This window comes from Phyllostomus discolor, chromosome 10 (genome assembly GCF_004126475.2).
Source record: "Phyllostomus discolor isolate MPI-MPIP mPhyDis1 chromosome 10, mPhyDis1.pri.v3, whole genome shotgun sequence".
Lineage (NCBI taxonomy): Eukaryota > Metazoa > Chordata > Mammalia > Chiroptera > Phyllostomidae > Phyllostomus > Phyllostomus discolor.
The window spans coordinates 45,302,455-45,314,617 of NC_040912.2; the positions used below are offsets into that span (position 1 = coordinate 45,302,455).

The following is a 12,163-nucleotide window of genomic DNA, read 5'->3' on the forward strand; positions in this document are numbered from 1 at the left end:
ATATTATTAAGCAATTTTAATATTATTAAACAAGTTATTATTAAGCAGATGTTCTAATAACAAACACATGACTTTTTGGGCACATCGCAAAACTTAGAAATCCAAAAGGAAAGGGACTAAAATATAAAGTATCAGCTTTTACCTATGGAAATGTGTCTGGAGGTTCCAAAAAAACAATACATGATAACAGGGTAAAATGAAGAGTACAGGCCAAATACCGGAGGCACAGCTGCCAACATTGCGAAGGCTAAACCTGTGGGGTTAAATACCAAAGAGAAACGGGAGGTCATTAGAAAACAGGTTCATATGTATTTTTCTATTGGTTCTTTATCTCTGACAAACAAGTGAACACTGTGTTAACTTAAGCAGGTGTGTATTCCTAACTGGCCCGCCCTTTTGCCCTGAACCTACACATAATCCTACATTTGTGCTTAGAGGGTCCAGACAAGTTTCCCTTGTCATGTCCTCTATGCCAGGAGGTAGATTTTTTTCTGCTTTATTCTTCTCCAACTTTAGATAAGGGTAGGAAGTCTTACTTGAGTGGCACAGTTGTAATCTAGTGTTGATGCCCAAATGCTGGCTGTTTCTCTAATGGGGTGATTTTGTGGGTTCTTTCAATAAGGAACTGGCCCTGTACCACTTCCCTGGCCAGTGTAAAGCCCCTCCCCCTGACCTCAGCCCTTACAGGTCCCAGGTTCTTTTATTGCATCCAGGCTCATCCTGTAGGCTGTCTTCTTGGGTGGTACCTTTCAAATGAGCCAAGCCTGGTAACCTTCAGGGCACTCAGTTATCCAAAGGCAAAGCTTGGCATCTTAACCCAAGAAAATTTGGAAGTGCAGGCCATACCCACTGGAGGGCTCTCTCTTTACTCTGCTGTAATAGGCAATTCACACCCTTTTACTTGCAGACTTTTTTTTCCTTGCGAGAATTAGGGAACAGTTCCCACAAACTCCGGAGGACACATGTCCAGCAGCCGAGTGGTTCTCTTGCAGTGCTTCCTTCCTTCCATGATTTTAGATGGAGAGGAAACACATAGGGCTTTCACCTCTAGAAAATCCTCATTTTGCTTCTAAATAGCAACTTTTCTCTCACTCATAGTTTTGCATAGATGGTCGGGAATTCCTCCTCAGAATGTGGAGGCGATAAATACCTTTTGTTCTCAGCTTTGGGGCCTCACCCAAACATCTGAGACAACTAGAAAATTCACATAATTCAGTGTCATGTTACTAAAAAAATAATTTTAGCAAAAAAAGTCAGAAAGCATTCCTGTTTCACATGTGATACTACAGACACTTGGATGTTGTCTTCTTTAAAAAACAAATTTTATCTCTTGCAAAGAAACTCATATCTCTAGTTAAAAAAAAAAAAAAAAAGCAAAGCAGTATGACAAGGCTCCAAGGAAGAGCTGGCACTCTTCTGCCTGACCTCCATGGTCCACCCACAGACGCACTCACCTCCAACTCTCTTAGCTGTTTTTCTATCATTTATTTCCATTTTTCTAAATCAGCAGTACTCCATGGAGAGGTTTTGCCCCCAGGGGACATTTGACAATGTATGGAGACATTTTATTATTATGACTGGGGACAAGGGTCGCTATTGGCATCTCACAGGCAGAAGCCAGGGATGCTGCTGAACACCTTTCTGGGCACAGGGCAGCCCCCATGACAAACAATGTAATATACATGGTGTGGGGTTGAAATCTTGTTCTAAATAATATATTTAGATCATATTTCTTAGTTTGAAGGTCTTAGACAAACTACTGACTTTCTATTTTGTGTATCACTTCAGTTTCCCCTTAGTTATATCATACTTATGTGACTTTTTTTTTTTTTTCATTTTGGAAAGCTTTGGGATCTATTTATCCCTGGTATCCTGATGTTTTACTATGGTGTGCACTGTTTTAAGTAATTTTTCACTTAGTTTGCTGGGTTCTTGGTAATGCCTTCAGTCTGAAAACTCATGTATTTCAATTCTGAGACTATTCTTTCACAATTTCTTCTCTTCTGTTTACCCTCTTCTTTCTGGAACTCCCAGTAGATATATGAAAGAACAACAGTGTCGAGCCTCTGACATTTATCTCTTATTATCCATTTATTTATCTTTTTCTTCTACCTCTGGGAGATTCTCTCTACTTTATCTACTAACCCTTGGACTGAATATTTTACTCCAGCTATCATATTTTTAATTTCTACGAGCTCTTCTTAGTCTCTGAAAGTTCTTTTAAAAATTGTGTCCTGTTCTTGATTCATGGATTCAATATGTTTTTATATCTTGCTAAGGATATTATAGTACAAATATTTTTTATTTTGTCCTCTCCATTATTTATGTTCCCAAAGGGTTTCTTCCTTCTGTTTGGATGGTTTTCTGTCCTTCTTGAAGGTTCATGGGCATTGGCCCACTTTGGTTACTGATGGGCTTTATTGTAGGGCAACTGGATGACCAGCCAGCATCTTCACTGGGGACCCCCAGGTTATCACTATAGCTCTTGTCTCCAGGAGCAGTTCACTGCCTGTCTTGGGCTATCAGTTCTTGCAGGCTCTCTAGAGCTGAACAGGCCAGGAAGAGCTTTTGTTAGCTGACAGTTCAATGTGTAGACTTTTACTTAATCCTCTGGACAGCTTTCAATATTTTCATTCCACCATCCACTGCAAGGTATAGATGTGGGGACCTGAGTGTCTATGCGTGACTTATTATTCAGATTTTCAACTGAATACCCTGCTTCTAGCTCTTACTTGGCTCTCACCTTTGAGAATACTTGGAGCCTCCAATTTTCCAATGTTTTGGAGGGCAGGCACCTAAATATCAAATTCCTCCACTCTGATAATTCAGTTGTCATTTGTTCATAGGTTGACATCTTTTATTCCCCCACTGCTCCACAGTGTCTCCTTTCCCATTTCCTTTGTCCTTGCTAGTTACACCATTTGTCCTCGTTTACCCTGGTTCTATGGGTATTTTAAATGAATTAGAAATAGAAGCATGCAGCAATCTGCCATCTTTGACAAAATATTTTTTACTAATTTAAATGATTTATCAATCAGTTGCTATATTTTGTTTTTCATACTTACCTATCTTCAATGACTAGTGATTGGCAGAAAAATACCCTTTCCATCCAAATTCGATTGTGGGATGACCTATACTGCTCAGCGATACACAACCTACCGGATAATTCTGTTTTGATTTGAAATACTTTCTTCCTTTCTGTAATACCACACACATCCGCAGCCCCCACCCCTTACAGGTACTTCTTCTTTTAAAAAAAGTCTTTTCTTTTTTCTTTTTAAATTTTTATGTTATTTATTGGGGTGACATAAAGTTTATTGGAGTTAATAAAATTACATAGTTTTCAAGTATATTCTATAATACATCATCCGTGAACCATATTGTATGTTCACCACCCAGAGCCAAGTCTCCTTCTGACTTTCTGGCACTGTTTATCTCCCCTTTAACATCTTCTAACTCCCCCACCTCCCTTACCCGCTACTAATCACCAGACTGTTGTCTGTGTCTATGCCTTTTTTTGCTTAATCTTTTCACCATTTTCACCCAGCTGGCCAAGCCCCCTCCCCTCTGACAGCTGTCAGTCTGTTCTCGGTATCCATGAGTCTGTTTCTATTTTGTTAGTTTATTTATTTTTTTATTAGATTTCACATATAAGTGAAATCAGATGATGCTTGTCTTTCTCTGACTGGCTTATTTCACTTAGCATAATACTCTTTAGGTCCATTCCTGCTGTTGCAAAATGTAAGATTTCCTTCTTTTTTTTATGGCTAAATGGTATTCCGTTGTGTATATGTATCACAGCATTTTTGTCCATCATCTACTGATGGGCACTTGGGCTGCTTCCAAATCTTGGCTATTGTAAATAATGCTGCAATGAACATAGTGATGTATATATCCTTTCAAATTAGTACTTCAGGTTTCTTCAGGTATATTCCCAGAAGTGGGAACACTGGGTCATAAGGTAGTTGAATTTTTAATTTTTTGAGGAAACTCCATACTGTTTTCCACAGTGGCTGCACCAATCTGCAATTCCACCAATGCTGCATGAGGGTTCCCTTTTCTACACATCCTCACCAACATTTGTTGTTTGCTGATTTATTAATGGTAGCCATTCTGACTAGGCGATATCTCATTGTGGTTTTAATGTGCATTTCTCTGATGATTAGTGATGTTGAGCATCTTTTCATGTCTATTGGCCATCTGTATATCCTTTTTGGAAAAGTGTCTATTCAGGTTCTCAGTCCATCTTTTAATTGAATATTTTGGTTTTTTTTGGTGTTGAGTTGCGTAAGTTCTTTGTAAATTTTAGATATTAACCTCTTATCAGATGTATCATTGGTGGATATGTTCCCTCATTCAGTGTGTTGTCCTTTTGTTTTGTTGATGATCTCCTTTGCTGTGCAAAAACATTTTACTTTGATGTAGTCCCACTTATTTTTTCTTTTGTTTCCATTGCCTGAGGAGATATGTCAGATAAAAAATATTGCTACAAGAAATATCTGAAGTTTACTGCCTATGCTTACTTCTAGGATTTTTATGGCTTTGAGTCTAACATTCAAGTCTTTAATCCATTTTGAGTTTATTCTTATGTATGGTATAAATTGGCAGTCTAGTTTCATTTTTTTTGTATGTATCCATCCAATTTTCCCAACACTTTTTACTGAATAAACTGTCTTTACCCCATTGTGTGTTCTTGCCTCCTCTGTCAAACATTAATTTACCATAAAGGTGTGAATTAGTTTCTGGGCTCTGTATTCTGTTCCATTTATCTGTGTCAGTTTTTATGCCAGTACCGTGCTGTTTTGACTACTATGGCCTTGTAGTATAGTTTGATATTGGGTAGTATGATACTTTCAAATTTATTCTTTCTCAGGATTGCTGTGACTATTTGGAGGTCTCTTGTCTTTCCATATAAATTTCTGGAATATTTGTTTTAGGTTCTGTGAAATACACCATTGATATTTTTATAGAAATTGCATTGAATCTATAGATTGCTTTGGGTAGTGTGGGCATTTTAATGATGTTAATTCTTCCTGTCCATAAACATGGTATATGCTTCCACTTATTTGTATCTTCTTCGATTTCTTTCTTCAGTGTATCATAATTTTCAGAGTACAGGTCTTTTATATCCTTGGTTAAATTTATTCCTAGGTATTTTATTATTATTTTTTGATGCAATTGTAAATGGATTGTTTTCTTAGTTTCTTGTTCTGATAGTTTATTATTGGTGTATAAAAAAGCAACTGGTTTCTGGATATTTCCTTTGTATTCTGCTACTTTACTAAATTCAAGTATCAGTTCTAGTAGTTTTTGGTGAAATCTTTAGGGTTCTCTATATGCAGTATCACATCATCTGTAAATAATGAGTTCTACTTCTTCCTTTCTGATTTGGATGTCTTTTATTTCTTCTTGCCTCATTGCTGGGGCTAGGACTCCCAGTACTATGTTAAATAAGAGAGGTGGAAGCAGATATCTTGGTCTTATTCCTGTGCTTAAGGATAACTAAAGCTTTTAGTTTTTGTCCATTGAGTATGATATTGGCTGTAGGATTTTTGTATATAGCCTTTATTATGTTGAAGTACATTCCCTCTATTCCCACTTTGCTGAGAGTTTTTATCATAAATGGTGCTAGGTATTAGCAAATGCTTTTTCTGCATCTATTGATAAAATCATGTGATTTTTATCTTTCATTTTGTTTATATGATGTATCATATTTATTGATTTGCAGATATTGTATCAACCTTATATCCCAGGAATAAATCCCACTTCATTATAGTGTATGATCTTTTTAACATATTGCTAGATTCAGTTTGCTAATATTTTGTTGAGGATATTTGCATCTACGTTCAGCAGGGATATCAATCTATAATTTTCTTTTTTTGTGGTGTCTTTATTTGGTTTTGGAATTAGGATAATGCAGACCCATAAAATAAACTTGGGAGTCTTCACTTGAGGACATGTTTATTGTCTCCTTTGATGGCTTTGTCTATTGCCATGGTTTAAATGTTACCTATATGTCAAATATTCCCAAATTGGTGTCTCTAGTTCATACATATTTTTGAGTGCACTATATAAACATAAACATGAAATGTCCATTTGTCCATCTCACAAGCATCATGACTTTAACATGATCACACTTCCCTTTAATTACATTCCATCATTATGTCTGCAAATATTATGTCTCCAACCCCCAGGTGTTTAAATAACAAATCTGAGAGTCATTCTTGACGTTTTCTCTTCCTCACTGTCCCTACACCCAACTCAAGTCCAGTAACCTTAAAGTAATACTTTTTTAAAAATACATTTTATTGATTATGCTATTACAGTTGTCCCATTTCCCTACCTTTATTCCCCTCCACCCTGCACACCCTCTCCCACCCACATTCCTTCCCTTTAGTTCATGTCCATGTGTCATAAGTTCTTTAGCTTCTACATTTCCCATACTATTCTTACCCTCCCCGTCTATTTTCTACCTACCATCTATGCTACTTATTCTCTGTACCTTTTCCTCCTATCTCCTCTTCCCACTCCCCTGTTGCTAACCCTCCATGTGATCTCCATTTCTGTGGTTCTGTTCCTGTTCTAGTTGTTTGCTTAGTTTGTTTTTGTTTTTGTTTTAGGTGTGGTTGTTAATAATTGTGAGTTTTCTGTCATTTTACTGTATGTTTTTTATCTTCTTTTTCTTAGATAAGTCTCTTTAACATTTCACATAATAAGGGCTTGGTGGTGATGAACTCCTTTAACTTGACCTTATCTGAGAAGCACTTTATCTGCCCTTCCATTCTAAATGAAAGCTTTGCTGGATCGAGCAATCTTGAATGTAGGTCCTTGCCTTTCATGACTTAGAATACTTCTTTCCACCACCTTCTTGCCTGGAAGGTCTCTTTTGAGAAATCAGCTGACACTCTGATGCGATTTCCTTATCTCTTGCTGTTTCTAGGATACTCTCTTTCATTTTAATTTTGGCTAATGTAATTATTGTGTGCCTTGGTGTGTTCCTCCTTGGGTCCAACTTCTTTGGGACTCTCTGAGCTTCCTGGACTTCCTGGAAGTCTATTTCCTTTGCCAGATTGGGGAAGTTCTGTATTATTTGTTCAAATAACTTTTCCGCTTGTTGTTCTTCCTCTTCTCCTTCTGGTACTCCTATAATTCAGATGTTGAAACATTTAAAGATGTCCTGGAGGTTCCTAAGCCTCTCCTCATTTTTTTGAATTCTTGGTTCTCCATTCTTTTCTATTTGGTTGTGTCTTTCTTCCTTCTGGTCCACTCTATTGATTTGAGTCCCAGTTTTCTTTTCATCACTATTGGTTCCCTGTACATTTTCCTTTATTTCACTTAGCGTAGCCTTCAGTTTTTCATCTAATTTGTGACCAAATTCAACCAGTTCTGTGAGCATCCTGATCACCAGTGCTTTGAACTGTGCATCTGATAGGTTGGCTATCTCTTTGTCACTTAGTTGTATTTTTTCTGGAGATTTGATCTGTTCTTTCATTTGGGTCATTTTTTTTTGTCTTGACCTGCCTGTTACATAGTGAGGGGCGGAGCCTCAGGTGTTCGCCTGGGCGGGGTAACCCATGTTACTGCGTGGTGACGCTGTGCGTGGGGGAGTGGTCTGAGAGGGAACAATGCTGCTTACTCTCTTTTGTGCTGGATTTCAGTCCCTTCCACCACTTCCCCCAAGCAAACTGGGCCCCCCTGGTGCCAATTCTCATGTGGGTGGGTTTGTGTATGTTCTAGCACCCTGTGGGTCTCTCCATGAACTCTCCTGTGAAGCTGGGAGTTTCTCCCACTGCTGCCTCAACCCCCACAGGTGTTTTCAAATGGTGTTTTGAGGCTTTATTTCCCCGCACTGGGGCCCTGGGTTGCATGGTCTGTCTTGCTTCCCAGTTTCACCTGGTTTATCTGTGTGTGAATGTGGGTGAATGTGGGCCCACCTGGTCAGCCAGCCAGCCACCTTGCGTGCTGTGCCCTGCTTCACAATCACTGCCTCGCTGGGTCTGCCTGCTGCCACCCCGTGCCCGGGATCCACCAGCCACTGCTTTTTTTGCTGCCACTCCTCTACACCCGGCTGCCCGACTCTGCCCCTCCTACTGGTCTGGATGAATGCGTCTATTTTAACTCCTTGGTTGTCTGACTTCCATACAGTTCAATTTTATGTCAGTACTGGTTGTTTTTTTTCTTTCTAAATTTTTGTTGTCTTTATTTTGGTTGTGCAAGGAGGCACAGTGTGTCTACCTGTACCTTCATCTTGGCTGGAATTCTGCCTTAAAGTAATTCTTGAAACATCTTGTTTCCTTATTCTCCTCCAAATCATTGCAATAGCCAGTCTTGCTAATCTTGGCATAAAATATAGCATGTATCTTTACAATTCCTTCCATTTTTACAACCATCACTCTAGTTTATGATGGAAGAAGTCTAACAGGTCAAAGAGAAATTTGAAATGGCATTCTAGTGAAAACCCAACTAGGCTAAATCCTGAAGATTTCCTCCCAGTGTTACTTTGCATGGATTAACTGCAGTCATTTCCTGTAGCCTTGTCAGTCCAGCTGGGCTGAATGTCAGTTAATTTCTGTTTCCCTTGTCGGATGCTGGGTCCCTTTGCTCCCTCCCTGCTCTCACCTCTGCCTCTGAATCTATCTTTCTCTATCATTGGGATGTTGGTCCCCAAGTGGCTATGGAAAACTGTCCTAAACCTGACTTAAGGCTTTTATTTAATAGATTCAGTAGATTTGGTAAATCAGACACTTGGAAAGTTTATAACTCAGCCAAATGATCACTAGGGGATATGATTTTTTGACAATTGATCATCTGATAATTAATTTTTGGGAAATTAGAGAGGGAAATAGATTTTTGGCCAGCTGACCTAGAGGCAGTTGGAGCCATTATCACCTTTGCTTATACTCAGTCATTGTCACCTCTAATTGATCTCCCCACATTCATTCTGGTACCCCTCCCACCAACTAAATCTGTCTCAAAATGGCAGTCTCAGTGAAAAGCATGCTGATAGCTTTCACTGTAGTCAGAATGAATCCAATAGTGGCTTACAAGGCTGGGTAGACATGCCCCTGCCCACTTTGCTCCAAGAACAGTTTCTTTCTTTTAATTTTCAAAGCAAGTCTTCAAACACCCAATATTTTTCCTGCCAAATGCCTTCACACATGCTATTCCTTTGGCCTGAAATGCATTTCCTCTCATTCTTTATCTGCCTCCTCCTTTAGGTCACAGCTCAAATCTCATTTCCTTATAGAGTTTTTTTTTTTTTTTTAAGATTTTATTTATTTTTAGACAGAGGAAGGGAGGGAGAAAGAAAGGGAGAGAAATATCAATTTCCTCTCACATGGCCCCTACTGGAGACCTAGCCTGCAACCCAAGCATGTGCCCTGACTGGGAATCAAACCAGAGACCCTTTGGTTCATAGGCCATTGCTCAGTCCACTGAGCCATACCAGCTGGGGCTAAAGAGAGAGAGAGAGTGTGTGTGTGTGTGTGTGTGTGTGTATGATTTGCCTACTTAAATTAGTTCTCCCTGTGATTATCTCATAGTGCCTTGTATTTTCCTTCCTAGTGTTTAACATCATTTGTAATTAAAATTTTATATGTACTTTTATTTGCTTCATGTCTCTCTTCCTGATTCAAGAGTTAGTTCTATGAGGACAGGCAGGGCTGGGCAAATGCTTGATAAACAAGTGTGACTACATGAATAAATTACTGAGATGTTCTTAAATTCTTATATCACATATCACAATCACACAAATGCAGAGGAATTCAGTGTTTCATGGTCTGTTGTAATCAGAATATGAACTTGTCATCAAGAACCTTCATCATGACAATGCCAACAACATTTCACAGAGTGACTGAGTAACCCAGCTAGTTCCCACCCGGACTGATACACAAAACAATATCACCATATTCTGCTACTACTATCTCAGGGGCTTTTTAAAGGTTACATTTTCTGAAGAATTCTTTTAGACAGGTAAAGTTTACTGGAATGATACAAAATCTATAAATTTGCAATCATGATGAAATTAAACAGAGAAAAAGTCAAGCAATTGTTTGAGGAGATGGTAATTAAGAGAAACAGAGATAAGTAAATATACTGACCTTGAGGGAGCTGCAGCACCCCAGTGCTTATGCCTGAGACCAAGTCACCTAGCACGTACTCTTTGAATTTGTATGCTGGAAGCCACTTAGTGATGGGTAAGAACATATAGATGATATTTCTTATTTTCTTAGGAGTACATCTGGGAGGACAAAGAAAGAAAAAAAATGAGGAACGTTTCTGTAGACTTCAAACCAAGGGATTTTCCCTTCCTTATATCCTGGAATGATAAGGAAAACATTCACCACTGGTGCTGAGGATAACCTTTTCATTCTGCAGAGATCAGAGACAAGAAGAACTGCTTCTTGCAGTTTGTGTTGTTGGGAACATCTAAACTGACTCCATAATAATACTCTACAACTGACTTTGAAAAATAAGAAAGATTCAGCTTCAGATGAATTGAGATAACCCAGAAGCTATTTTTTCAGATGAGATTGGGAGCATTCAGGGTGGTATGGCTGTAGACCCAGAAGCTATTTTTTAATCCTCACCTAAGGATATTTTTATTGGTTTTAGAGAAAGAGGAAGGAAAGGAGTGGAGGGAGGGAGGGAGAGAGAAAAACATCTATCAGTTGCCTCCCATATGTGCTTCAACAGGGGATTGAACTTGCAAGCTAGGTATGTGCCCCTAACTGGGGGGTCAAACCTGCAACCTTTTGGAGCATGGGATGACACTCCAACCAACTGAGCCACCCAGCCAGGGGCAGAAGCTATTATTTTAATAGATGAAATCCTTATTGTAGTTTCTGTATTGGTATAAAAGAGAAGTAGGGCAATTATTTACTGAATGAGTTAATTCTTGAATACGGAACCACTGATCAGCATCTGCCCATTTAGTTTCCCCCTTCCTTATAAAATAAAGGAGATTTATGCACATATTCTGAGCTTTATTAATATATATCCATTGCTTTAGGGTCTTTGATTAGGTAAACTCAAAACACCATTTGTCAATGGAGTTTAGTAGCTGAATCTATTACGTCTTGTTTTCTTGGTTAGGTGAAACACCAAGCTGATAAAACCAAGGCCTTGCATTTAATCCCTATGGGTTCAATTAACTTTGATACATAGACCATGTTCTGGGCCTTGGCCAGTCCTTTGGCCAGACTATGCCAATAATCAAAGACATCACTGAGTAAGGGTATGGATAGATGAATTCCATTGCCACTCCGAAAACCTTAAATCCTCAAGGAAGTAATTCATTCCATTCAAAATATAATACATTATTGCAGCATAGATGGTATCATGGTATTTTACATAGCATCTTTAGTGGTTAAGAGTAGCTGGTAATTGAAAACAAAACCTGAGGCATCTGTGGCAAGAGCAATGAATTTGAGTGAAACAAACTAGATCTGGTATGTTATTTAGAAAATTGAGATATTAATTATAGCTACATTTATAAAGTATAGCTATTATTATTATTACTTATAAAGTGCTATATTAATAATAGCTACACTTATAAAGTGTAGCTATTATTATTATTATTATTTATAAAGTGCTTGCCATATGCCTAACCCCCAGCAACTCTATGATGTAAGTATTATTACCCCCATTTTACAGAGCAGGAAACTCAAGCATACAGCTGGTAGGTGGTTGGGGCTATGATTAAAGCTCATACAGTCTGACTCCAGTGTATACATTTTTCACCTCTCCTGGTGATTATACCTTGAGCACAGGGCCACTATGAAGCTTAAATAAACACAGAACACAGAAGGTGTGGGCTCAAGGGTTCAGGAGGTGGTAATCAAATGGTTTGGTTTCGAAGTTTGGGAGCTATCAACAGGCACACATATATTAACATTTTCTGGCCAGCAACATGGCTGTGTAAGTGTCTCTGGAATTAAGAGTCATAGAACACAGGGACCTCAGTTTGGGGACCTAGATTCAGGCTGTTGCCGAATGTGGTAGAAGTTGAGGGTAGAAAAAAGAGAGTGGTTGGAGCATTCTGAGAGACAAAGGGAAGAGGTGGATATTCTGAAGGTATTAGAGAAATGGAAAGCATGTTATTTATATAAACTTTTACACACACATACCCAAGGCATGGTAAGAACTTAATAAATATGGTGAA

The 12,163-nt window shown here is 38.6% G+C and overlaps 1 protein-coding gene across 2 annotated transcripts in view; it reads right to left on the reverse strand.

Moving 5' to 3' along the window:
• Nucleotides 1-12,163, reverse strand: part of SLC26A5 (solute carrier family 26 member 5) — a 56,301-nt gene that overhangs the window by 23,304 nt on the left and 20,834 nt on the right. For both annotated transcript variants that reach the window (XM_028525311.2, XM_036010727.1), the window contains exons 3-4: nucleotides 10,101-10,240; nucleotides 143-253 (exon numbers count right to left, since the gene is read on the reverse strand). In XM_028525311.2, the coding sequence (XP_028381112.1) occupies nucleotides 143-253; nucleotides 10,101-10,240 (251 nt within the window). The remainder of the gene's footprint in view (nucleotides 1-142; nucleotides 254-10,100; nucleotides 10,241-12,163) is intronic.